At 41.6% G+C, this 27,875-nt stretch overlaps 3 protein-coding genes, 1 long non-coding RNA gene and 2 other non-coding genes across 14 annotated transcripts in view; 4 read left to right on the top strand and 2 right to left on the bottom strand.

Moving 5' to 3' along the window:
- The first annotated feature begins 4,124 nt into the window (after positions 1-4,124).
- On the top strand, positions 4,125-6,145 carry LOC129820919 (uncharacterized). 2 transcript variants are annotated; one of them, XR_008754254.1, is made up of 4 exons: positions 4,125-4,400; positions 4,775-4,872; positions 5,252-5,443; positions 5,611-6,145. It is a non-coding gene; the product is annotated as an uncharacterized LOC129820919 (long non-coding RNA). The 2 variants fall into 2 exon arrangements; XR_008754255.1 differs by having other exon boundaries at positions 4,126-4,400; positions 5,252-5,393.
- LOC129820918 (dehydrogenase/reductase SDR family member 12-like) lies at positions 6,015-11,259 on the bottom strand. Its single transcript, XM_055878035.1, has 10 exons — positions 11,099-11,259; positions 10,689-10,822; positions 10,234-10,316; positions 9,565-9,657; positions 9,273-9,354; positions 9,089-9,150; positions 8,786-8,890; positions 8,558-8,648; positions 8,272-8,409; positions 6,015-8,120 (listed from the first exon to the last, which is right to left on the bottom strand). Exons 1-10 carry the CDS (start codon positions 11,152-11,154, stop codon positions 8,008-8,010), a joined length of 957 nt encoding a protein of 318 aa, XP_055734010.1. The 5' UTR covers positions 11,155-11,259; the 3' UTR covers positions 6,015-8,007.
- Positions 11,260-11,528: 269 nt separating this feature from the next.
- trnal-caa (transfer RNA leucine (anticodon CAA)) lies at positions 11,529-11,637 on the top strand. Its single transcript has 2 exons — positions 11,529-11,566; positions 11,592-11,637. It is a non-coding gene; the product is annotated as a tRNA-Leu (tRNA).
- A 513-nt stretch (positions 11,638-12,150) lies between these two features.
- Positions 12,151-12,261, top strand: trnal-caa (transfer RNA leucine (anticodon CAA)). Its single transcript has 2 exons — positions 12,151-12,188; positions 12,216-12,261. It is a non-coding gene; the product is annotated as a tRNA-Leu (tRNA).
- A 323-nt stretch (positions 12,262-12,584) lies between these two features.
- rubcnl (rubicon like autophagy enhancer) lies at positions 12,585-20,950 on the bottom strand. Of its 2 annotated transcripts, none has more exons than XM_055878031.1 (14): positions 20,756-20,950; positions 20,415-20,522; positions 18,517-19,177; positions 18,295-18,374; positions 16,443-16,635; positions 16,062-16,116; positions 15,786-15,921; positions 15,384-15,523; positions 15,127-15,191; positions 14,294-14,532; positions 13,823-13,884; positions 13,319-13,472; positions 13,097-13,187; positions 12,585-12,994 (listed from the first exon to the last, which is right to left on the bottom strand). In XM_055878031.1, the coding sequence occupies exons 2-14, from the start codon at positions 20,436-20,438 to the stop codon at positions 12,894-12,896; spliced, it is 2,001 nt and encodes a 666-aa protein (XP_055734006.1). In that variant the 5' UTR covers positions 20,439-20,522; positions 20,756-20,950; the 3' UTR covers positions 12,585-12,893. The 2 variants fall into 2 exon arrangements, with proteins under 2 accessions (XP_055734006.1, XP_055734007.1); XM_055878032.1 differs by having other exon boundaries at positions 20,415-20,519.
- A 1,557-nt stretch (positions 20,951-22,507) lies between these two features.
- Positions 22,508-27,875, top strand: part of LOC129820913 (leucine-rich repeat and calponin homology domain-containing protein 1-like) — a 102,640-nt gene continuing 97,272 nt past the window's right edge. For 4 of the 7 annotated variants that reach the window (XM_055878024.1, XM_055878025.1, XM_055878022.1 and 1 more), the window contains exon 1: positions 22,509-22,843. In XM_055878024.1, the coding sequence (XP_055733999.1) occupies positions 22,633-22,843 (211 nt within the window). In that variant the 5' untranslated portion in view covers positions 22,509-22,632. Of the gene's footprint in view, positions 22,844-27,875 lie in introns of all 7 variants that reach the window. The other 3 variants (XM_055878021.1, XM_055878023.1, XM_055878026.1) reach the window with 2 other exon arrangements.

Raw genomic sequence — 27,875 nt, 5'->3', positions numbered from 1 at the left:
AAAGTGTTTGGGGCGGTGGAAGGGCCAGTAACACCCGTTTGTCTGAGCCAGGGGTAATGCCATTGACAACTGCTCCTGTTTTGAGTTTGGGAGTAGAGGATCTGACCTGCGACTTTAACACAAGCGCCTTGAGTTCCTCACAGGCTTTCCTATAGTTGAAGTAGTGATCAAAGCCATTGCTTACACCCTCTACAATACCCTGTGCTCTTTCTCTGTGAAGCCCTTAGATAGCAATCTCCAGGAGCAGGAGAAGCTGTTGGCTATCACTGTCTCCAACTTATGTTGCTTCTCCTTCGCCTCCTGGACCATCTCAGCCTAGAATTAATTAATTAAATAAATAAAATATTATTTTCGGAGACATGGTATACTATAGGTTTCCAGTGTCCATCCATACCTCAAGATGACGGATGCCCTCCTGATGACTTCTCTCCCTCTCCTGGATCAGTTTCTCTAATTGTTGCTGTTTCTCTGCCTCCACCTTCACTTCTGCTCAGCCAGGCCACTCTTGCTCCTCTTTGTCAGAAAATACAGTAGCCAATGGCTATTTCTCGAGTGCAAACTGATTGATTATTAGTCTGAACTATTTGAACACCAAATTGTGGAACGTTATCTGTGATTATAGTAAGAAGAACGTCAAGCCACAAAGGCATGAATTAGGTTTCCAGATGTGAGTCAATTACAGACTACTACTACTTAATTACATAAACACAAACAGATTAAAAGTGTATTCAAAACAATTTATTCATAAACTGATATGCATTTTACATTCAATTTAAGAGATTGGTCAAATATTTTCTAATTATAGTGAGCTCCAAAAGTATTGGTACAGTGACACATTTGTTGTTGTTTTGGCTCTCTACTCCAGCACTTTGTATTTTAAATGATACAGTGACTATGAGGTTAAAGTGCAGATGGAGATATTATTTGAGGGTAAATTACAGCACTTTTTTTTACATAGTTCCCCCATTTTAGGGGACCAAAAATATTTAGGAAAGACAGCATGTCTGACTACATTAAGCTTGTGACTCAACAAATGTATCCAACACATTTGTAGTTTTTTTATGATTGTGTTTCAGATTATTTTCTGTCCAATAGAATGTAATTGTGTGTCATTTTGAGTCACTTATTGTAAATAAGAATTGAGTATGTTTCTAAACTTCTACATTCATGTGGATGCTACCATGATTACGGATAATTTAAATGAATCGTGAATAATGATGAGTGAGAAAAAATGCAACCTCCCCTGTAATTGTAGTGGTGAGAGGTTAGCATGTCATGGGAGTATTGTGCATTTAACTTTCTCACTCATCATTATTCATGACTCATTCAGGATTACCCGTAATCATGGTAGCATCCACATTGATGTAGAAGTATTTAGAAACATTTTATTTCAGCTCATGAAACATGGGACCAACACTTTGTGTTGCGTTTAATATTTTTGTTTAGTATATGTGACCGACCGCCTTGATTCGGTCTTATGTAGCAAATTTTTAAACGTTTTTTTTTTTTTTTTTCATTGGATAAAAGCAGACACACACACACAGCTGCATTTGAGGAACAATGGGAAAGTAATTCTGCTTTGAAAGTTGATAAACTTGTAACTTCACTTTTGAGAAAATGGCCTTGAATGTTTTGGTACTTCAATAAAAATAAATAAAAATATTGAACCTTTATTTAACTAGGCAAGTCAGTTAATTAAGAACAAATATTTTTTTACAATGATGGCCTAGCAAAAGACAAAAGGCCTCCAGCGGGGACGGGGCTGGGATAAAAAAAATAAATGAATACAAAATATATATATAGGAGAGCTCTTTGTCTACACCCATTCAGCATCGTTCACACCATCTTAAAGCTTTAGCCTCACGCATGTCTTTAACGGTTGATCCGAGCGTTCTGTCCTAACAACAGTAGTCAAGCACCAAAGCTAACTGGTTTACTATTTAACTTCATATGGAGGAACAGGGTTGGGGAGTAACGGATTACATGTAATATTGAATTTAGATTACAGATACTTTGGAAAAACTAGATTACTTCGAGGATTACTTTGTAATTCATTAAGGATGTTTGCGAAAAAAAATATTTGAAACTTCTGTTTTCTCAATGACATTAAAATCTGCATTTAAAAAAAGCGCAAATTTAAGTTTGTTCCACCTGAGCGAGTCTGACCACAAGTCAGAGACCCCTATGATGACACATGATGGATCGCTGGAAAAGAGCAGGACTAGCTTAATGTAGGCTAAAGTCCAAGCTATGTCTTCCAATGGTGCGACTGCTGTCGGCATCCAAAGATTATCCAACTTGAATTAACGCTTGGAGGTAAAGATGACAGCAGTGGTGTAGTCTACGGCGATACGGATATCACGTATTATTGATATCTCCATAGCGCATTAATGTGTCACACTGCTGCTCTCTCATTTAGCTATTTGCACCTTACGAATTGTGGTTGGACACATGCTCAAACTTGCGCACTTTTGATAGACTTGAAGGGGCAATATGTAGTTGCTACATCCTACATATATATATATATCCATTGATTCTTAAATAATATAACTTATGAGCTTAGTTCAACTGTCACACTCCATGAGAACCCAAAATATAAGCGTTTTTTATTCCAATGGTTGTAAACATTGTAAATGTAAACAAACACTGTATAGCCTCAAAATGATTAAAACAATACTTTTTATATCATGGATGTTCAGTCCTTGCATCCATAGCTGTCTATTAATTTGAGAGTGGTTACATTTCTCCAGGCCCATCCCTCAGCAAAACAGAGGCGGACGTTCATTTTGTTATTGTTTCATTTGTGGATTTGCCCTTTAAACAGCTGCATATTATCAAGATATCAAAGTGTCACCAACAAAAAGGTAAACAATAGGCCTATAGCAAATGCAGCATATGGCATTCATTTTTCACATGGAAATAGCACTTTCAGTAGTGCTCAAAGCATGCCATTCCAAGAGCACAGCGTTTATTTTTCAACTCGAATCAATGAGACATTTTTGTATTCTTCTAATTCCTCCTAAGGGGAAAGTAAACTAAAAGTAACTGAATGTAGTCAGATTACGTTACTGAGTTTGGGTAATCCAAAAGTTACGTTACTGATGACAATTTCGCACAAAACTATTTAGGAAATAAGGATTGCATTTGGAATATAATCCCTCATTTAATTTTCAAAACAGATTGGTGGTCTAGAATTCTTACTCAAATGCAACTTTGATGTGGGTAAGATCCCTATTAAACTTGCTAACTTTCATAAACAAGTACTTCTAACTTGGAACCTCATGTACAACAATAATTTCCCCCACATAGATATACAACAAGTCTATTTTTCTAGAACAGGTTTGATAACAGTATTATCTGGGTTAAAACATTATTGAATAACGATGGACAACTATATGATTAACCAGAAATCATGAGAACACACAATGTTACATTCACTCCTGGGGAGTTTTAAATTGTTGTTAGAGCTGTCCCTAAAGGTGCATTTCTTCTTTTAGGAGAATATAACAGTACTCCAAGTGCAACTGTTGAGGATTTTGTAGCCTCAATACAGCTAGAAGGCGTTGACATTTTAAACTATAAATGTAATAACATGTATGTAAGAGAACTCTATCAAGATATTACTATTCCCTCTGCTAGAATATACTGGAATACAGCCCTATGACAAGTAAACTGGAACAAAGTATCGTTGTTGTCTGGCAAATATTGCATATCTAATAAGATGAAAGAAGTATCATACAAACTCATTCATAGAATCTAACCTGTAAAGACCTTTATTATAGACAGATTCAAAATAGCTATCGATAACAAATGTGTATTTTGTGGTTGTGACCCAGAGACTCGACCATTTATGTTGGGACTGTTCTTATGTCAGAAGATTTTGGAGTGAGAAGATAGTATTTGAAAAGAAACCACTATTAATGTTAATTTGAAAGACTGATATGATGTTTTATTTAGATGTTTTATTTAGATCCAAATGATATGGGCGATTTAACTTTCATTGTTCATTTGTTTCGTTTTCATTGCAGATTCTTTATCCATAAAATAAAGTGGGCGGGGGAGATAATTTAAATAGTACTTTGAAATTATCTTTAAGTGTAAAAAAAAAGAAGACAATAAACAAGAATAAGCTAACTGGCTTACGTTGGCTACCTTGCTAGCTACTCCCAGACACAAACGAGAGAACAGCCCACTGACTGTTTTACTTGCCCTAGCAGAGCTGGTTAGGCTGTGTTTGTCATCCAGGGCAACAATTTACGCTTTTTTCCAACGTTTACTGACACCGCCCGTAGGGTGTTGAGCGTAAATTCGAGTGTAAATTCGTCAGATATTCTGCGCTCTGGCACACACAGACGAGGGTGCTCTGAAATCGGAGTAGATAGCCAGAGCGAATTTACCAGGTATGTATATCAACAGTTGTCGAAATGACATTCTATTGAAATAGTTACTTGCATAGTGGAGTCTTTTTTTTGTTAAGACATGTAGCTAGCTAGCTAGGTAAACAATGAACCATAATCCCAACTCATGATGTTACTACCCTGCATAAATCGGCAGGTAGCTAACCAACCAGGTTCAATGTTAGCTAGCTAACATTAGGCTATAACTAGCAACGCAAATGGCTCTGAGATACGAATAATAAGATCATACACGTAACGTTAACTAGCTAAAACTATTAACATGAAATGAAAACAACTTTCTGTCAAAATTAGAAACGTGAAATATGTTGAACTGATGTGATGTTGAAAGTTAAACATACAGTGTGTTGTGGTTCCAGACTGAAGATGCACTGAAGGAATACCTGGAAAGGAAGGCCAGAATTGGCCAAGCCATCCTGTAAGCAGACCAGTCCCTCACTGAAGCTGAGAGCATAAGGTGATCTAATAGATATAACTCAAATCTGCCAAATCAGTGTGCTAAAATCCAAATGACAATACACATTTACCCCCACCCACATGTACATACTGTATTACCTCAATTACCGCGTACCCACTGCACACTGACTCGGTTCTGGTACTCCTTGTATATCGCCTCGTTATTGTTTTTATTGTGTTACTATTTCCTTTTTTAGTAAGCAAATATTTGTCTTTTTAAACACTGCATTGTTGGGAATGGGCCTCTAAGTAAGCATTTCACTGTAAAGTCCACACCTGTTGTATTCGGCACATGTGACCAATAAAATTTGATGATTTGACAACAACATTGTAATGACCACCAGTCTTAACTCTCTTTTGCTCTCTCTCTCTCTCTGCAGCGGCGCAAACAAAAAGGGAGGCTTCTGAGCGGGAGTCAAGCCATGGAGGAGTAGCTGGTAGTCCAGGAGAAGTTGAGAGTGGACCAACAGAGGATTTATGAGGAGAATATGAACCAGCTGATGGAGAGGAAGGACAGAGAAGGTAGAAATGCCATAGCATAGCATGACAGAGTTCTGCAGGCCAGACTCAAGGTAAAAGCTTTGAGAACACTTTAAAACTATAGTAACTGTAGAAGTAAGATCAACTGTGTCTGTCTGTGATGTGTACACTGTATTTGTCAGGCGTATACTGTTTGTGGCGTGTATGTGATTTACTGTATATATAGAGTGTTTTTGTGACATTGTGTTTGTCATTTCAGGAGCAGAATGACCCTTTCCAGCAAGGGTTTGATGACCGAGCACAAATGCAAAGAGAGATAGATGCTCTTAAGGAAGCAAATGCACAAGAGGGAGAGAATAGGCCTTCATTTATGAGCAAGGCTCTGGATGGCGCTATGTTGGTTCTCCAGGGAATAATTCCCAAAGTAGGAGGAATGGCTTTAAATTGGCTGTCAAAGTTGTTCTGATGAAGGTTCTTGAGATTGATTTAATCAACATTTATTGAAGTTAATGATTGACTTACTTACTTTAAATTAAGCACTACATTTAAGGTTTAATTTCATGTTAGCTTAAAGAACCCCCCCACAAAAAATATATACACCTATGTTTTATAAGTAATTTGCATGACAAATCATGACACAAATCAAGCTTTTAGAAGGCATGCTGAAAATATAAGATTGAAATATTTATTGGTGCCTTTTATTATTTACTTGAAGTTGATTAACTGTTTTTAATGCACCGGACATTCTACACTAGAGTGTGTACAGTGGTATGTTAATAAAAAGTGTAATAATAGCCTCGGCTTTATTTGTGCTCTTAATAAAACACATTTCTGCTCACAGGTCCTGGTTTGATTAACAAGGATAAAATAATTTTAAAGAAAGTATGTCAAAGTACTAAACTGCGTAAAACAAGACAAACAACATGTAGCTTTAAGAACAGTATCTCAACGATTCTCTGGACAAGTCAAATAAAGACTGACTGTTTGTTCTGGCTTTACAGTAAACTAATAATAAACAGAATACAAAACAGTAATGGCACTATTACTGCTGACAACAGCCAGAAGCACCTTTGAACATCAGCCCTTGTTAAACCCTGATGAAAACCTTTGTGTATATGACCAATAACATTTGATTTTGTAAAAATGCTGTGGACAGTATACACTGCTAAATCTGAGTAAAACATGATTTATTCATCCATCAACCTAAGCCTGGCTACAGCACATTCTGAAACGGAAGGTCCAGTTTCCATAGAAGTTCTGACGTAATCACTATGTACTGTATTAGTACTGAACTGTACATAGTATGCAAGATTCAAGCTAATGGAGAAGCCTTTGTAGAAGAATTTTAGAGGGAAGTAGTATGGTGTAAAAAGTTATGAAGCATCAGATGACACCAAACTAGAGGTCTTCACAGATCCCCCTGTACCCGAATTCCTGATACCCGATCCAGGACCTGAACGGGTCCAGATCCAGAATTCTAAATAATGTCACGGGTCTGGGTTGGATCTGATTGTCACTGGTCTCGGGTATGTGTAATGTTAACTGACTTGTCCAGAATGACCCATAGAGATCTGAACGCGACTGCTGCAGTAGAGAGAAATGGTATAATGTATGCAGCTGCTCTTCACGAGAGAGGCGCGTGTAGCTTGTTCAATCAAAAGAAGATTGAATTAAAGTGGAATTAAGTTAAAAGGAGAAGGATAGGCTACAACGACAAAGAGCCCACAGGTAGGCTGCTACTTTATATTCCGAATGGAGCAGTGGAGGCTGCTTAGGGTGAGAACGGCTCATAATAATGGCCGGAACAGAGCATGGGATGGCATCAAACACCTGGAAACCATGTGTTCAGTGGCGGATTTAGGCATAGGCGATATGGCCAGCATCTTGCGGGGGCGGCCGCACAATTTAATTTGAATAATAATAGTCCGAATGGTGACATTTGCGCGAACGGTTTTCTATCGCTCATTTGCACGTCACGTCAATGATATCATGTCACCGTGTGGGAGTGGGCGCCCTGATTCTAGTTTGTGAGCTAGGCAGGCAACTGCCTGGGAAGGTTTCACACTCAGAAGTACAAGATGGGGAGGGGGCGGGGGTAGGTTGACTCAGGTATCCCCACTGGAAGCCCGAGGTAGGGGGAGCAGGGAAATCTATCAAATAGCGCACCTCTAACTTTGTACAGTACTAATACAACTGGTTGGTTGCAGTTTCTCTCCTTCCTCCTCATGTCATTCGCTCACACACACAGCACGGCCCCTGCTAGAGCGTCACCTCTCTCTACCTCCCCTTTTTATCAGCTCCGGGTCTATACGGAACGGGTCTAGTTGTCCACGGGTCCTTTCGGGAACGGGCCTCTATTTTTTTTGGAGAAATTTATGCATATCAGGTCTGGATGGGAAAGCCGCAGGTCCATTTCAGAATGACCAGTGAAGGCCGCTACCCCAAACATGAGCCATTAAAATGTTCTGTGTGGCTACACTTTGATCTTAGCAATAGCAAGCAATCCATTTACAGATCATTATCATCATAAATAGAAAATGGTTGTAAAAATATTACCGCTATATACAGTGCATATCTATAATGAGGAGTGTTTGTCAACGGACACGTGGGCTGGAGGGTCTGTCTGTTCATAACCTTTTGACCGCTGTAGGAGAGGTCAAGGTTTGAACTTGTGTGCGAGCTGCTCCAGTATTGCCTGCAGCTTCTCCTCATCGGCTGGAGAGGACCTGGATAAAGCCAGCGGAAGGTGTGTGGGCACCGCCATTCGGTCTGGGGCATTATGGGAAAGGAAATAGAGGAGCAGATGTAAGAGATAGATAGCTGTTCAGATATCGTCCTGCTATCAAGGAGGCATTTCTAAGCAAAAATACTCCCTCCCCTTCCTGTTCCACCCTCAACCCTCTCCATCCCTGTGTCTCACCCTGGAAGAAGAGTCCACTTGGCTGGTTGGAGGCCACTGCTGAGATGGCCAGCCACACCACCGTGTCGGCCCCCATGGACTCCGTACGCAGCTTGTTCTTCATCTTAGCATGGAAGTCAGGCATGGACAACTGGACAGCTACAGGGAATACAGAGACACAGATACATTAGCAAGTCAACACAGATGCAGGGAGTTTTCTCAACACAGAACAATCATTTAGAAATGCATGAAGGCTTATACTGATGAATATTTGTCTAGATTTCTTACTTTAGATAAGTGTTAGTACCTGGAGTATCAGCCCAGCCAGGGTGCATTGATGAGAAGTGGATCTCTTTATGCTGGGACGCCCATCTCTCGGTCAGTATCACCTGTTGTCTCTGTCACCACAACACACACATCACTTTCACAGAGAATATAACAGAACTGTAACATAATTTTTTACAGATTTATTTTGCAGTCATAGGCTAGATAATGCATTTGCTCAGGGGTAAGTAGAGATGCACCATGTCCTAACTTTATTCTGAGCGTAGGCCATAGTGCCGTCGAACGTCCCCTTCTCAGACTGCAGGTCATCTACATTCATCTTCTGGACCAGCATGCCCCCTGAAGACACTGTGATCTGGAGGAGGGGTGATTATCATCATGACGATATGGGCTGTTAGACTGCTAGACAGATGGAACATGACCTTTTGTTGTTTTTGTAATATGTAATAGATTCCTTTGATGCATTTGTTCAGACACACAAGGCCCTCTGCTGGTCAATTAGACATTAATACAAGCACAAACACAAACAGAACTAATGGAGGACATTACTCACCACTCGTGGGTCCTGTGCCTGTTTCAGGGCTGGTATCAACGCTGTGGTTAGGATGAAGGTACCTAACCAAGTGAACAGTAGTGATGAGGAAGAACATTGTGAGAACATATCAACCTATATAAGTAAGTGGTGTGCATTGTTTCCAATGAGACGTGACTAATGCCCTTGGGTTGATCTTACTTACCGAGAGTGTTAGTAGCAAAGTTCTTCTCTACACCTTCCTCTGTCAGCTCTTTCTGGTTTACCATACACCCTGCATTGTTGATCTGGGGGAGAAAGAATCATAATTAATACACTTGTATTGAATTAATTCAATGAATCTAATCACTCATGTTGAATCATACCCAATCGCTCATATTGAATCATTCATATATCATCCTATTCAAACTAGCAGCCCATCAACCCTTTAATCTATTCAATGGACTAACCCATGTGTGGGGCTTGGAGATGATTCACCCACCTAACAGATACCTTACCAGTACATGAATGCTGTTGCTTTTTGAGAAGCTCTCAGCAAACTCCCACACTTGTCTTGCACTGGACATGTCAACGATGTGAACATGGACATTCTGCAGAGACAAAGAAAATGTCAAAGAAAAAGAAACAGAACCACATTAAGTCTGATTCTGAACTATTACGCTGGCAGTTGGAAAGATTGATTACAGTATTCAAATTTGCTCACAAAGAAGCCAAACATGGAATTTTGGGAGTGTGAGCCGGGGACTTGAGTATAGACACAGCAGTGTTACTTTTCTACCAAACCAGAGGCGTAACAACCCCCAGACATGACTGTGCAGGAACTATCAAACCATCCTCTGTTTCTGTTTGACTAAGTGCTTGGCCACATTAATCAGTCTAAGCAAGGCAGGAATCAGATCATCTAATCTGTAAATCCCCTCAACTTCCACCCAACTGAGCATAAAAGATCCTTATCATTGTTAGATTAGCCTAGCTAATCTGTGCAGTACCTAACTCATGATGACTCCATGAATATGCCACATTGTGACCCCATGAACAAAGCTATTCACAATTTACTCAATGGCTTGCTCTTCATCCCTCACCAGACAGTTGCTGGGCATGAATAAACGTGTGTGGGGGTTTCTTTCTATACTGATTCTTTCTTTGTGTCATTCAGTCCTCGTTACCTGGTTTTTACTATGTTCCACTATCTCCTCTTTCGCCTCCTGTGCCCGTTCCTTGTTACGACACACCAGGTGGACAATCCCTCCTGCAATAAAACCACAACCCTATATCAAACACTGGGTAAACTATAGTGACCTCAAAGAACCCCTTCTCACAACTAATGATCAGCCACCTGAGGAGTTGAACACCATATTGTCCTCATGATTGGTCTGTGAGTCTGTCTATATAAACCTCTGAGACTTCACCTTGAGGTTAGTTGCCATCTGGCACACCTACTAGCACTCACTCATAAATCTACTGTTAATCATCAACTAGCCTTTCACTCACTGTAATGGAATCTAAAAATGTGTACAAACAATGGGCAACAGTTATATTACAGATTAGTGGCGTACATTTCAAGGTGAAAACCATATTCATTGTTGTTTTAAACACTCATAGGGCATTGCCTTTGCCTTACCTCTTTTGGCTATTTCATGGGCTGTAGCTTTTCCAATGCCGCTGTTGGCCCCAGTGATTACAAAAGACCTGCCACTCAGGTTCACGTCCAGGTCCCCAGTATTAAACTGCTTAGCTGCTGCTTCATATCCGCTTCTGTTGAACAAAATAAAAATATCTCAACATAAGATTAATGGTGATTAAGGAACTGAGATCAAATAAAGCAAACACATGTTTAAAAAGGCAAAGTAAAGGCAGTTATATTGAGGTTGTCAGCATAGTAATTGTATGACTACTAACTAACAAATACATGGATTCTTTGGTAACATCAATATGTACTTTGAAGGCATGTGTGCCTGTTAGTCACTCAAACCTCTAAAATTCCAACCTTCTATTTTTGTGCAACACTAGCAAGCAAAAACCGATACTCACTTTGTGTATTCTTGAAGTCCTTTAACGAACCAAACGGCGCTTCTGTAAAATGACATCTTTAGGTAGCTAGCTAGTTAGCTGGATCATTATTTTAAGTAGAGTTATATAGCTACTGTAACGTTGCATAACAACACTAGACAAAACACGCCTCTTTTTACGTTTCATAAGAATGACTCGTCGTCCAATGCGGGTGGGGAAAACACAGTCACATGGGGTAACGCAAACCTCTGTTTTTAGTTAAATACAGCTAAAATAACAAATGTGTAAAACAGCTAAAATAACAAATGTGTAAATACGGGTACGTGTTTAATGAACAGTAAACTGTGTAGCGAACCTAGAACCCGAACAAATCTAATTATTACCTAAGATCTAAAATGGCTGCTGCTATGTTTATGTTTATAAGTAATATTGCTCTCTTAAAAATTCAGTTGTCAGGATGGCCGAGTGGTCTAAGGCGCCAGACTCAAGGTTCAACCTTCCATAGTAATGGGGTTTCTGGTCTCCGAATGGAGGCGTGGGTTCAAATCCCACTTCTGACAATAATTTTTTTTCGGGGACAAAAATAGTAAAAAACAGCAACCAACGACAATTTATCAACCCTTAAGAGCAAAGGCGATGAAGTGACATATCTTGAATAATATTGATTTTAAACTAAGCTCAACCACTGACAATGCATACATCATACCAAATAAAATGTTATTCTACAGCTTAAGTTATTATAATATATTATTTCTTCATTTCCAGTGTATATTGTAATGACCTGACTAGATCATAAAAGCTGTTTCATTACAATATGTTATATGTATGTTTGCAATATCACTAGTAGTACGTTATCTAGCTAACGGTAGCTTTTTCCAAACAAAATGCTAACTAACTAGCTAGATTTGCTAACAAAAAGGAAATGGTTAGCTAGCAATATCGTAATGTTCACGTTTTTTGGCTGTGAAAATGTACTGTAGCTACCATGAAAATTATTATCTTTAAGAAATTATCTCGATAATCCCTGATCATTGAATGAATAGATGCTCTGTTTTCTCTCATTTCTCAGAGTTGTCAGGATGGCCGAGCGGTCTAAGGCGCCAGACTCAAGGTGAAAATCCTTCCTGGTAAAGGGGCATTCTGGTCTCTGCATGGAGGCGTGGGTTCGAATCCCACTTCTGACAATAATTTTGGACCTTTCATCCTTCAATATACAATAGGTGACATGTCTTATTGTGATAGTTACAAGACAATGTCAATTGTAAAGTGGATGATATTTCTTAGCTTGATATCAGGGCATGTCAACTGGGGTTATTCAGCAGAGTGCTTTAAGCTATTTCACCCAATACAAATGTTACAACAGTCCTGGGATACGGCATAATGAGTGAATAGAGGTAGAAATTATATCACTGACATCAGTGCATGGCATTGTTTATGGCCATTAGAATGTGAGGTGATTCACTCAAATGTCCAACAGATGTCGCTATGTTCCACATTTTTTGTTGTAATACTGAGCAGAAGGTACAGTACTGTAATTCCCGAAAATGATAGATAAACACAATCCCACTCAGAATCATAAAACCCATTCTGATATTCGGTCTAAGCAGCATCTTCTCTTCTTGGTAAAATGGGGAGGGTCCGTATCTGACTCAGTACCTGCTCCTTTCATGTGACATGCTTAGTCAATTCAAATATACATTATACAGTTACATTTTAATGCACAGCATTTTATTATTTGGAATACTCTGTATTCAGATTCAAAAGACAAACACATGTAACAATGTGAGGATATTTTCCCACACTTCCAACATGTACTCTAGAGGCAGGTCCTGTTCTGCTTTTTTCGACATTGGATCCGTGCACATTTAGGGCACTCCTCATCTCTGAAGCAGTCTTTGTGGAAACAGGCCTTGCACACTAAAACAAGAGAGATGCACCGTTATCAGATTTATATGGATAAAAAAAAAAAAAGTAAAGGTGAAGAGCGGGTTGTCTCTGTCATATCAGAAAAACACTTGCCTTGACAGCGTGTGCAGGTCTCACTCTGGAAGGGAAATAACACATCCTTCTGCTTGCAGAACTCACAGATGAAGCCTCTAGCCAGGCAGACCTGGGGTAAAACGCAACAGATCTTAGTCTCAGCAATTGAACACTGCATAACTACTGAGGTTATAGGTGAAGTCAAGATATTAGAATATAACTTTATTTGTCCATCTGTGATTTTGCAACTGGTGGATATACCTGACAGCTCTCCACATGGGCGATGGCCACCCGGAGCACAGCCCTGGCCAGCGGCACCAGCTGACCCCGTTTAACTCTCAGGAGGTCATCCATGGAGAACAGGTGTGGCTCTTGTGTCAGGTGATCAGGAAGCTGCTCAAACTCCTTCAGGACCCTGAGCATGATAACAACAGCACAAGGGGGAGGGGGGGGGGGGGGGGTGAAGAACTTTGTCAAGCACCAAGACTATTATGGCTATTCATAATAAATCTAAATCAATACCCAGGCTAGATCATAACCTTTTATCTGTACAGATAAAAACGTTCTTAACTTCATCTGTACAGCGGGTTATGGCTCAATTGATTAATACTTGGAAGGTTGCCATCTGCAACCAACAGCCAACAGATTGATGCAGTTTATCTCTAAATAAGGTGAAAAGTGACATGTGTGGTGAAGAGGTTGGCATGAGAAAGTAGAGTGTGAGAGAGAGTGGTGAAGGGAGAATCATTAGGTGGATGTCTTTACCCCTCAGATAATCTGCATGCTTTCAGCAGTCTCTTAATGCCTAGTAGTTGCTCCTGCAGGTCCTAGGGAGGGGAAAGAGTGTTAATGTAATCAATATGTGTGTGAGGATTTGCCTTGGCAACATTCCCTGCATGTCACCACTGAACATTAGAGAACTAATCAAAGACACAGACTAATCCACATTCTCCCCGTGACTCCGAGATCCCTATTCTGAGTTTCCTCTTCGTACAGACATGAGCACCACAGACACTGCTGAAGAAGAGGATTCACCACTGCTGTAAAACTGATCCCAGACCATATCTCTCATTGTCTATAAACCTGCAGCTATTAGCTTGAACCTAAACCACTGACCTGCCCAGTTTATATTCTCAGTCAACAGTCACACCGCACTCAAGCACAATAATAAGAACTGACCCCAGACTAGTTGAAACCATGTATACAGCATCTTAGCTCCTATAGGAGTCTACTTACCCTGAACCTGTCCAGTTCTCTCACCCTGCTGTAAAGGGTCTTGCCAACACAGGTCAGGTCGAAGAGAGGCTGGTGCCACACAGAGTACAGCAGCTGCTTGGAAAAATCACTGACTGGGTACCTTCCAAAGTCCCACTGGGTCAGCACCCGGCCTGGGATCACAGACTCAGCACCGCCATGGCAACAGTCACAGAAGTACTTGCTCAGGTATTCACAGTAGCGCAGCTTCTTGATGTATCCTGAGGTATGAGAGCAATGCTATCTAGATGGACTGATATTCATATAATGTATAATATAGAAAGCAACAGGATAGATCATACTAAGGCTTTGATAACTGCAACACTGTATGATTTTTGTTTAGTTCAGAAATTAATTCACGAGGTGGAGTAAAAAGGCTACAGTTAAACTTGGATCTTCAACCATAACAACAACATAATCTCCTAGCAGACCAGCAGGCCTCTGTCAGTGAAAGCCCTGCAGTGTGTGTGTGTGTGTGTGTGTGTGTGTGTGTGTGTGTGTGTGTGTGTGTGTGTGTGTGTGTGTGTGTGTGTGTGTGTGTGTGTGTGTGTGTGAGAGAGAGAAAGAGTGAGACTGTATGAAGTGTGTGTGTGTTCCTCTCACAGGTAATATACAGCAGGTGAGCTCCGTAAATCATCCAGTCACACACGTCAGAGAATTCCTCCACAACCACCCAGAAATATGAAAACTCAGAGCGCCACACAGCAAAGGAAATATGTACAGAGCTCTGCCTCAGTTTTGACATTAAAGGGCTTGCTGTGGCTCCAGGTGGATCACCCAGAGTGTCCAGCTCTCTGGACTAGAGTAGTACTTACTGGGTTCTATTTCAGTTCCACAGCCTGCACAGAGGAAGTGCTGGGAGGCAACAACCTCACTGCGCCTGGGCAGGAGACAGAATTATTGCTTTTTATTGCAGATTGATTCACATACAAATGAAGAGAACAAATGTATTGTACAGAGAGTGAAAGGGAGTAATACCATGACACAATGAGAATAATGTTAAACTTTTGCACACGCCCATCCCCTGTAGGAATAGTCATCATCAGTGAAGTCAGTGTGACACTATACTGACCTCTGGGTGGGGTGGACGCTGAAGATGATCTGGAACCGGGGCGGGGCCCAGTTCAGAGTTCCCCTCATCCTGGTTCTCTGTCTGATCTCCTCACTCAGACTAAGACGGACATCACTCATCATACAAACCCCACCAGGAAGCTGGGGATTGAGTAGGACAATCAGTCAAATTGCTACCATGATTGGTAAACACTCTTCCTGTCTGGTGTAAACATCCTATTGAAGTCATTTCCATTTCACAGTCATTCCTCTTGTCAGTGACGATATTTCTTAAATCTACTCTATTGCAATTTTCCAGTTAGCCGGAATAGAACTGTCAACAAAAAGTATGCCTGTTAAAATGTGCTTTTTTATTTGTGTGTTTGACTGCAGGGGCACATTTTGTAACCACAGTGATTCTCACTTCCTGCAGCGAGGTTCTGATGCTCTGACGGCCACGTTTCAGCTCCTGTGTGGGAAACCACTGCTTCCTGAAGTCACACACCAGCTGCTGGGCTAGGCCCTCAGCAGAGCAGCGCATTATGGGAAAACCCAGGGAACTGAGTATGGACATAATGGGGGTAAGAACAAGACTCAAGATGAATAGGAATGATTTTGTAGGCTGTTGTATGAAGACTATGATGAATACTATCACAGTTAATCAGAGGTGCGATGGTTGTAGCTGTTTGTTTGTTTCTACCTTTTAAAGGACATATTAGCGCCTCTGGTTATTGGTCTATTGTTTGCGCCGCAACCTACAATGCAAACAGAGGTGGTATGAAAAACATTAACTCAGAGAACACTCTTCTCTCACATGGTCCCACTGACACATCCTTCTCTGTCAGGACCATGTCTCCCACACCCCTAAATGGCTTTCTATCTAAATCCTCTATGACCACGCATCTGATATGACCAGGTGGGTTGGTTGTGTTTATATAAATTCTCTACACACCAAGAACATTGGTTGGCAATGAAAGGAAAGCATTCGAGATGATCTTGTCCAAAATGTTAATGACAATTTCATGACAATTCATTACTATTTTAAAGCCCTCTTCCATTACTACATCCTCTTGCTCCCTACCTTCATATCCGCTGTCAGTGGAAACAAGAGAGTGTGTCTTTGAGGGGTGGATGCAGATTTGGGCCCCTGAGTCCTCTGAGGCCTCTGTATGGTTCCCCATAGCACCACAGCTCTTCTGACTCAGACTCACAGCCCACTTCACCCCCTCCAAGGCCTCCAGCACCATGTCTACCACTATGAAATGAGCATTCTCCTACACACCAGGCATAAAGCATAATGTCAGAGTTCATATTGTACATTTGGAAAGTATTCAGACCCCTTGACCTTTTCCACATTTTGTTATGTTACAGCCTTATTCTAAGGATGTAACCCCCAAAATGACAAAGCAAAAACAGGTTTAGACATTTTTGCAAATGTATATATAAAAACTAAAATTATGAAATATCACATTTACATAAGTATTCAGACCCTTTACTCAGTACTTTGTTGAAACACCTTCGGCAACGATTTCAGCCTTGAGTCTTCTTGGGTATGATGCTACAAGCTTGGCACACCTGTATTTGGGGAGTTTCTCCCATTCTTCTCTGCAGATCCTCTCAAGCTCTGTCAGGTTAGATGAGGAGCATTGCTGCGCAGCCATTTTCAAGTCTCTCCAGAGATGTTCGATCGGGTTCAAGTCCGGGCTCTGGCTGGGTCACTCAAGGAAATTCAGAGACTTATCCCGAAGCCACTCCTGCATTGTCTTGGCTGTGTGCTTAGGTTGTTGTCTTGTTGGAAGGTGAACCTTCGTCCCAGTCTGAGGTCCTGAGCGCTCTGGAGCAGGTTTTCATCAAGGATCTCTCTTTACTTTGTTCCATTCATCTTTGCCTCGATCCTGAATAGTCTCCCAGTCCCGGCCGCTGAAAAACATCCCCACAGCATGATGCTGCCACCACCATGCTTCACCATAGGGATGGTGCCAGGTTTCCTCCAGATGTGACGCTTGGCATTCAGTCCAAACAGTCCAATCTTGGTTTCATCAGACCATATAATCTTGTTTCTCATGGTCTGAGAGACTTTAGCTGCCTTTTGGCAAACTCCAAGCAGGCTGTCATGTGCTTTTTACTGAGGAGTGACTTCCATCTGGCCACTCTACAATAAAGGCCTGATTGTGGAGTGCTGCAGAGTTAGTTGTCCTTCTGGAAGGTTCTCACATCTCCACAGAGGAATTTTAGAGCTCTGTCAAAGTGACCATCCTTCTCCCCCGATTGCTCAGTTTGGCCAGGTGCCCAGCTCTAAGAAGAGTTTTGGTGGTTCCAAACTTATTCCATTTAAGAATGATGGAGGTCAATGTGTTCTTGGGGACCTTCAATGTTCCAGAAATGTTTTGGTACCCTTCCCCAGATCTGTGCCTCGACACAATCCTGTCTCAGAGCTCTACGGACAATTCTTCAACCTCATGGTTTAGTTTTTGCTCTGACATACATTGTCAACTGTGGGACCTCATATAGACAGGTGTGTGCCTTTCCAAATCATGTCCAATCAATTGAATTTACCACAGGTGGACTCCAATCAAGTTGTATAAACACCTCAAGGATGATCAATGGAAACAGGATGCACCTGAGCTCAATTTCGAGTGTCATAGCAAAGGGCTGAATACTTATGTAAATAAGGTATTTCTGTTTTTTATTTTCAATAAATTAGAAAAATTTTCGAAAAAACGGTTTTCGTGTTGTCATTTTGGGGTATTGTGTGTAGATTGCTGAGGGAAAAAAAGATTTTATCCATTTTGGAATAAGGCTGTAATTTAACAAAATGTTGAAAAAGTCAAGGGGTCTGAATACTTTCCGAAGGCACTGTAGATGCTTCAAAAATAAAGAAAATATAAATAAGCAAATATAAATAATCAAATATGTTTCAGAGGGTACTTTACCTTGTCCAGGTCACAGCCAGTCTTGATAATGTCTGCAGAGCAGTGTGTAATATCACTTGATCTTTTATCCTTAATAGGCACTTTAATGTCAAAGCACAATGACAAAAACATATCAATCAGTGAACTAGACATAAGGAACCTTGAGTTCTCACTTTCTTATTTTCCCTCTGCACCTGTAAAGACCTGTAAAGTCTACCATATCAGGACAGCTGAAAAGGTTACCTATTTGTGGATGGGCATCAGAGGTGGAGCGTAGTCGGGGACCCTCCTCCTGGTCCAGCCCTGGCCCCTGGGAGCCCCTGAAGGGCAGATGGAGCCCGCTGGTAAGCAGGCGGTTCAGGTTGGCAGAGATGGAGACACAGCGTGGCTTATCTGACTGAGATATAGCAGGACAGGGACAGGGGGTAGACTCTGCCTTTACAGTACCAATTGACCTCTCTGCTGCCAGTGGGGGCTCAGTAAGATGAAGATGATATCGGTCAGATGTTGATGGGGGGTCACTACTAAGACCCAGAGGGGTCACAGTAGTAGGGGGCAATGCAGACAGAGACAGCCCTGTATCTCCATGCCATGTTAAGGACTTCCTCCTGCGGGAGATAACGGGGCTACTTCTGGGCAGGTGATATTGGTCATCACCTGGGGTCAGCAGAGAGGGGTCCTTCCTGTTTGAGTAACTCCCTGGTGCTTCATTACTCTTAAAGTGTCCTTCATCATCATCATCATCATGAGAGGACTGCTCTGTGCTCTTTTCTTCCCCGCTGCTTTCTGTGTCGGTGCAGTGTCCGTGTGGTGGACTTAGATAGGGGGATGCGGGGACAGTGTCCACATACCAGCTCACATAGTTTGACTTCCGTAGAGGAGAGGCAGTGCCTCGACTGACCACCTTCACACAGAGAGAGAGAGATTTTCTATGAACGCAGTTATACCTCAATTTCCTTCAAGACAACTGCTCTTGTTATACACTGCTCAAAAAAATAAAGGGAACACTTAAACAACACAATGTAACTCCAAGTCAATCACACTTCTGTGAAATCAAACTGTCCACTTAGGAAGCAACACTGATTGACAATAAATGTCACATGCTGTTGTGCAAATGGAATAGACAAAAGGTGGAAATTATAGACAATTAGCAAGACACCCCCAAAAAAGGAGTGATTCTGCAGGTGGTGACCACAGACCACTTCTCAGTTCCTATGCTTCCTGGCTGATGTTTTGGTCACTTTTGAATGCTGGCGGTGCTCTCACTCTAGTGGTAGCATGAGACGGAGTCTACAACCCACACAAGTGGCTCAGGTAGTGTAGTTCATCCAGGATGGCACATCAATGCGAGCTGTGGCAAAAAGGTTTGCTGTGTCTGTCAGCGTAGTGTCCAGAGCATGGAGGCGCTACCAGGAGACAGGCCAGTACATCCGGAGACGTGGAGGAGGCCGTAGGAGGGCAACAACCCAGCAGCAGGACCGCTACTTCCGCCTTTGTGCAAGGAGGTGCACTGCCAGCGCCCTGCAAAATGACCTCCAGCAGGCCACAAATGTGCATGTGTCAGCATATGGTCTCACAAGGGGTCTGAGGATCTCATCTCGGGTACCTATTGGCATTCAAAAGTGACCAAAACATCAGCCAGGAAGCATAGGAACTGAGAAGTGGTCTGTGGTCACCACCTGCAGAATCACTCCTTTTTTGGGGGTGTCTTGCTAATTGCCTATAATTTCCACCTTTTGTCTATTCCATTTGCACAACAGCATGTGACATTTATTGTCAATCAGTGTTGCTTCCTAAGTGGACAGTTTGATTTCACAGAAGTGTGATTGACTTGGAGTTACATTGTGTTGTTTAAGTGTTCCCTTTATTTTTTTGAGCAGTGTACTTCCTGAATGGAAACTACCAGCAGAAAATATATATTCAGACCAACTTGAAATGTATAAGACTTGCATGGTGGCATTGTTTGAGTTAGTATTCACAGAATATATTCTCATCTCCAACATTACAAGTTCATTTGACAGATGATTTGACTTCATATGACACTTTCCCATTAAGGCAGATACAATAAAAAGTTGTAAAATATATTAATATTACAACCATATCTCTATTGTGAAGGGGGATATTTCCACATGAACACCAACCTTTTTGATATCCTGTGAGTCCATATTAGAGTTGGACAATCAAGTGCAGGTCAGAGCTCACTGTTTGACTGACGGATGGACATGAAGGACATTGACTTTGTAGAGCTTCTGAAATTATACAGAATTATTCTAATAATAATCACTTGGATATTTAGATTTTTTTTACTGTCATTAGAATATTACAAATGAACAATATATCAATGGGGACATCAAACCTATATTTATACTGAAGTTAAGATACACCTACAAGTAGTATTGAAACCATCAGAACAATCACAGATGTGATCCCCTTTAGAATCTCTGAAACTATTTCATACTCTGTCAAACTATAAAGTACTCACCATTTTGTATGATTCCAAAATGAAGGACATGGTTGAACCTGAGTCTTTTTGTCGTATGACATCTGAAATAACACAGCTGTAAAACGGTCAACTTGTTGAGCAAGGAGTGGGTTGGAGGATATCTTTACTTCCTGTATTTAATGTTGGGTTGAAATTTCTGTGGTAAATGAATGCCCTTTTCAAACCAGACGCAAGAAGCCTCTCTGTGGGTGTTCCTCAACAAATTATGAAGTGAATGATAACTTTAGATAAATAAGCTATTTTTAAATAAGCTTTGAAATTCCAAACTCCAAAAGTTCAAATAGCGAGTGAGCTATGTCTTTGTGTAATAAATGCTTTATCAAAGGTCAAAGGCTCAAACTCCAAGAAGTGTCTCAGAACTACACATTATTATATGTTTGACTTGACAAGTAGGCCTACTAAATCTTATACACATTAATTCCAACCACTCACACATCTCTGGTGCGAATTGAGTTTTCATGCACAAAGAAATAGATTGAACCTAATCCATATGTAATAGTCTTCCTTATTAATGTTTGGGTCAAGAGTAGTGAATTCTGCTTTGTAGTCCTGATAGGTTCCCTGCAGCGGCAAGTAATGCTTTGTTCAGCATGAAAATGTTGCAGAAATCAGCCTTAAGCCTATCGAACCCTGTGTCACTGCAGAATGCAGCTTGAACAGAAAAGAGGAACTATCAGGAGTATCCATTTATTTGCATTGTACTTATTTGATAATAATAGAAGATGAAGTAAGGGGATGAAAGTGACAAATAACCCACTGGGCACAGACGTCAGTTCAATGTCTATTCCACATTGGTTCAATGTAATTTCATTGAAATGACTTGGAAACAACGTTGATTCAACCAGTGTGTGCCCAGTGGGAAGTGACATGAAGATGTGGACTGGCTTTTCAGGCCCTGAAAATAAATAGTCACACTGTCATGAATATTGGGAATAGTAGAACTATAGGCTATTTCTCTTAAGCAGGATTAGTCTGGAATAGAATTCCAGAAGCCTTTACTAACTCCAGATGTAACCAGACTGAAAGATGACAGGATGAGAAGTGAGGTATGACAAAACAGAGACGAGTCTGTCACTCCACCACTCTCACTCACTGTCTTCTTTCGGTTCTGTATCTGAAGGCATATATCTCTGCCTCTCTGTTTGTCTCTCTCACTTTATGTGTGTTTGTGTCAGTGTGTATGTGTGTTTATTGTGTAGCCCCCATGGTGATTAGTATATCTGCTGATGCAAGCAGGTTATTCAAGCGCTTGACTCAGCACTCTCATTGGCAGTGAGGCCTCTCTCTCTCTGTCTCTCTGTGTGTGTTTCCCTCTCTCTCGCTCTCTCTGTGTGTGTTTCCCTCTCTCTCTGTCTCTCTGTGTGTGTTTCCCTCTCTCTCTGTTTCTCTCTCTATCAGACTCAACGAACTCCAGGAATCCTCATCCAAGATATAACATGAAATGAATGGTATGAAAAGTTTTTCTGTAATTGTAATTCTGTAAAGTTATTGTGCAGGCCTTTCAATCATTCAAAACCCATACTCACTGTGACTGAATCCCTAAGATGTGTTATTGTTCTGTATCACTCAGTTTATATGAACTACATAGGTAGGCTAGGGTACAGATAGTCATGTCATAGTAGGTCTTGAAGATAAATTATGGAAGTTTTATGTTTCGTCAGCAGGGGTCGCAAAATCCAAATTTACCAGTATGCCGTTGGTCTGGCTAGAGTTCAATGTAGTACTGTAAATAGCGCAGTCGCAGTGGGAGCGGAGGCAGTCGAAGAGGAAATCGCAAACCGTTGGAGTCTCTCCCATAGTTTGTGCTTGGATACAGTCGTTGCAGAGAATTTATTTTAAATAAAGCAGGGGCTAATATGGCGACGTTGGGACCAGACCCTCGTCCCCAGCTCGCTTCTGCCTCGATACAAAGTAACATCAGTGGCAATAACCTGCCTCCCAACCGCGGCTTGGAAAGAGCGTTGGAAGAAGGAGCGAACTCCGGGTTTTTGAACCTCAGCGCCAGGAAACTCAAAGAATACCCCAGGACAGCATCTAACTACGATTTATCAGATACGGTGGAAGCAGGTAAGAATAGACAATGCCGTATAATTCTTCTGAATCTCTTCCGCTCCTGCGCCCAGCAGTCCCGACAAAACGCATGGATTTTTGGAATTCAGGTAGTCTATTGGAGACGGAAGGGTTTTGTATTCTGTGTAAGCGATAACTTGATGTGTGGAGTTTGTTTGAATTAAGAAGTTTCAATTCCAGACACATGAACATGACAATGATGGAGAATTTTATGGACATGCCGTGTCTAGCGCACGACTAAGCTTTTCTCGATGCGGAGAATCAGCTTTGGGACAGATGTTCAGTATTGTGCGTAGGCAACGAAATGTGGGCCATTATAGATAGCATGGCCATAATGCTCCAACAAGGCTACTACTATAAATGCCCCCGGTCTGTATGTTTATGTCAAACAATGACGGAACAGCACGCTGCCCTTTCCTTTGAATTTTGTCCGGAAGATGTCGTGGAAATCCCCATATTATTTCCCAGAACCGTACTATTCCCTTTTCGGTGTCACACTCACCGCAGCCAATCACGGACAAAGTTTATATGGTAGGCTGTCATACAACGAGCAGTCACGCTATTAACTCCAGTATTTTATACTGAAGAAAAATAGAAACGTAACATGCACGAATGTAAAAGATTTTACTGAGTTACAGTTCATATGAGGAAATCAGTAAATTTTAATTAATTAATTAGGCCATAATCTATGAATTTCACATGACTGGGAATACAGATATGCACCTGTGTGTCCTTTAAAACGGATCATTCAAATTGCCATAGATAAAAAGCAATTATGTTCGTTGTCTGTAGCGTATACCAGCACAATACACCCCCCCCCCCCCCCCCCCCCCCCCATGACTGCCCTTTATTGTCCACAGCACAAGGTGTGTAATGATCATGCTGTTTAATTATCTTCTTGATATGTCACACCTGTCAGGTGCATGGATTATCTTGGCAAATGAGAAATGCTCACTAACAGGGACATAAAGAAATGTGTGCACAAATGGAAAATGTCTGTTATCTTTTAATTCAGCTCATGAAACATGGGACCAACACTTTGTTTATATTTTTGTTCAGTATAGATGGGCTGGGCCATGCATGACTGTGCACTGCAGCAATTAACCTACTGACAGATCAATGGATTTATCTTAGTAATTGCCTGGAAACCCGAAGTTGAATTGCATTGAATTCTATGTCGGGAAGAAATGAGCATTTGAATCAGGAAAGTTTCCTCTCACGACCTCTACATGCCAGAATGTTGAATACAAGTATATTTGAATTTACTTTACCGGTTGTTCATGTGGTTGGGCCTTTTGGCGGTAGTAATGTGAGACAATATCCACAGGAAACTATTATTCCATCAACTTTTCAAAGCCCTGGTAGTGCATTCAGATTTCTATCACCCGAAGCATGCGATGTCCCGAGAAGAAAGTTTCCTGATTCAAATGCTAATTTCTGCCTGATGTAGAATTCAATGCAATTCAATGTTGGGTTTTCAGGCAAGCTTAATAAGTAAGGGCTGTCAATGGGTTTGACAGTAAATTCTAGTCTTTGTGTTTACCCCTTATGTGCATGTGTTAAGGATAGCACAACGCATCATACATGATTCATGTGTGTTTAGTTGTGTCCTTGACCATTTCAGTGAGGAGTCAACTTATTGGCTCTAGTTTATAGTTTACATTATAACAGAGCGACCATAATCCATCCTCATAACCTGGAGTAGAAAATAGATCATTGCATTATTCTCATGCGTTTGGACGTAGTAGCAGGGGAGTTCCAGTCCATCATACGCAATCTGATACTAAATTACAGTTGGCAACATTCCATCAGCCTTGTTATCATGAGGTAATGTCATGAGCATTGGCATAACGTTGCAGAAAAGTAATTAGAGCATATTGTACTCATGTAAATCAAATGTATTTATAAAAACCTTTTTACATCAGCAGATGTCACAAAGTGCTTATACAGAAACCCAGCCTAAAACTCCAAACAGCAAGCAATGTAGATGTAGAGACACAGTGGCTAGGAAAAACTCCCTAGAAAAGCAGAAACCTAGAGAGGATCCAGGCTCTGAGGGGTGGCCAGTCTTCTTCTGGCTGTGCTGGGTGGGGATTATAAGAGTATATGGCCATTAAGGCCAGATCGTTCTTCAAGATGTCCACCATTGTTCCTGTACCCAAGAAAGAATAGGTAACTGAACTAAATGACTATCGCCCCGTAGCACTCACTTCTGTCATCATGAAGTGCTTTGAGAGACTAGTCAAGGATCATATCACCTCTATCTTACCTGACACCCGAGACACACTTCAATTTGCTTACAGGCCCAATAGATCCACAGACGATGCCATCACACTGCCCTTGCCCATCTGGACAAGAGGAATGCCTATGTAAGAATGCTGTTCATTGACTATAACTCAGCCCTTAACGCCATAGTTCCCTCCAAACTCATCATTAAGCTTGGGGCCCTGGTTCTGAACCCCACCCTGTGCAACTGGGTCCTGAACTTCCTGACGGGCTGCCCCCAGGTGGTAAAGGTAGGAAACAACACCTCCACTTCGCTGATCCTCAACACAGGGGCCCCACAAGGGTGCATGCTCAGCCCCCTCCTGTACTCCCTGTTCACCCATGACTGCGTGGCCACGCATGTCTCCAAATCAATCATCAAGTTTGCAGACGACACAACAGTAGTAGGCCTTATTAGCAACAATGACGAGACAGCCTACAGGGAGGAGGTGAGGGCCCTGGGAGTGTGGTGCCAAGAAAATAACCTCTCACTCAACGTCAACAAAACAAAGGAGCTGATCGTGGACTTAAGGAAACAGCAGAGGGAGCACCCCACTATCCACATCGACGGGACCGCAGTGGAGAAGGTGGATAGCTTCAAGTTCCTTGGCGTACACATCACTGACAAACTGAAATTGTCCACCCACACACAGTGTGGTGAAGAAGGCACAACAGCCTCTTCAACCTCAGGAGGCTGAAGAAATTTGGCTTGGCACCTAAAACCCTCACAAACTTTTACAGATGCACAATTGAGAGCATCCTGTCGGGCTGTATTACCACCTGGTACTGCAACGGCACCACTCGCAACCGCAGGGCACTCCAGAGGGTTTTGTGGTCTGCACAATGAATCACCAGGGGCAAACTACCTGCCCTCCAGGACACCTACAAAGATCATCAAGGACAACAACCACCTGAGCCACTGCCTGTTCACACCGCTATCATCCAGAAGGCGAGATCAGTACAGGTGCATCAAAGCTGGAACCGAGAGACTGAAAAACAGCTTCAATCTCAAGGCCATCAGACTGTTAAATAGCCATCACTAGCACCTTAGAGGCTGCTTCCCTATATACAGTGGGGAGAACAAGTATTTGATACACTGCCGATTTTGCAGGTTTTTCTACTTACATAGCATGTAGAGGTCTATCATTTTTTTTAATCATCGGTACACTTCAACTGTGAGAGACGGAATCTAAAACAAAAATCCAGAAAATCACATTGTATGATTTTGAAGTAATTAATTTGCATTTTATTGCATGACATAAGTATTTGATCACCTACTAACCAGTAAGAATTCCGGCTCTCACAGACATGTTAGTTTTTCTTTAAGAAGCCCTCCTGTTCTCCACTCATTACCTGTATTAACTGCACCTGTTTGAACTCGTTACCTGTATAAAAGACACCTGTCCACACACTCAATCAAACAGACTCCAACCTCTCCACAATGGCCAAGACCAGAGAGCTGTGGAAGGACATCAGGGCTAAAATTGTAGACCTGCACAAGGCTGGGATGGGCTACAGGACAATAGGCAAGCAGCTTGGTGAGAAGGCAACAACTGTTGGCGCAATTATTAGAAAATGGAAGAAGTTCAAGATGACGGTCAATCACCCTCGGTCTGGGGCTCCATGCAAGATCTCACCTCGTGGGGTATCAATGATCATGAGGAAGGTGAGGGATCAGTCCAGAACTATACGGCAGGACCTGGTCAATGACCTGAAGAGAGCTGGGACCACAGTCTCAAAGAAAACCATTAGTAACACACTACGCCGTCATGGATTAAAATCCTGCAGCGCACGCAAGGTCCCCCTGCTCAAGCCAGCGCATGTCCAGGCCCGTCTGAAGTTTGGTTTGGAGGAAGAAGAAGGATGAGTACAACTCCAAGAACACCATCCCAACCGTGAAGCATGGAGGTGGAAACATCATTCTTTGGGGATGCTTTTCCGCAAAGGGGACAGGACGACTGCACCGTATTGAGGGGAGGATGGATGGGGCCATGTATCGCAAGATCTTGGCCAACAACCTCCTTCCCTCAGTAAGAGCATTGAAGATGGGTCGTGGCTGGGTCTTCCAGCATGACAACGACCCGAAACACACAGCCAGGGCAACTAAGGAGTGGCTCCGTAAGAAGCATCTCAAGGTCCTGGAGTGGCATAGCCAGTCTCCAGACCTGAACCCAATAGAAAATCTTTGGAGGGAGCTGAAAGTCCGTATTGCCCAGCGACAGCCCCAAAACCTGAAGGATCTGGAGAAGGTCTGTATGGAGGAGTGGGCCAAAATCCCTGCTGCAGTGTGCAAACCTGGTCAAGAACTACAGGAAACGTATGATCTCTGTAATTGCAAACGAAGGTTTCTGTACCAAATATTAAGTTCTGCTTTTCTGATGTATCAAATACTTATGTCATGCAATTAAATGCAAATTAATTCCTTAAAAGTCATACAATGTGATTTTCTGGATTTTTGTTTTAGATTCCGTCTCTTGTACCTATGATAAAAAAATTACAGACCTCTACATGCTTTGTAAGTAGGAAAACCTGCAAAATCGGCAGTGTATCAAATACTTGTTCTCCCCACTGTACATAGACTTGAGATAACTGGTCACTTTAATAATTGGAACACTAGTCACTTTAATGTTTACATATTTTGCATTACTCATCTTAAATGTATATATTCTATTCTGCTGTATTTTTAGTCTATGCCGCTCCGACATTGCTCGTCCAAATATTTATATATTCTTAATTCTATTCCTTCACTTTAAATGTATGTATT

This window comes from Salvelinus fontinalis, chromosome 23 (genome assembly GCF_029448725.1).
Source record: "Salvelinus fontinalis isolate EN_2023a chromosome 23, ASM2944872v1, whole genome shotgun sequence".
NCBI lineage: Eukaryota > Metazoa > Chordata > Actinopteri > Salmoniformes > Salmonidae > Salvelinus > Salvelinus fontinalis.
The sequence above is the reverse complement of the archived record's forward strand: the minus strand, read 5'-3'. Positions and strand labels throughout refer to the sequence as shown.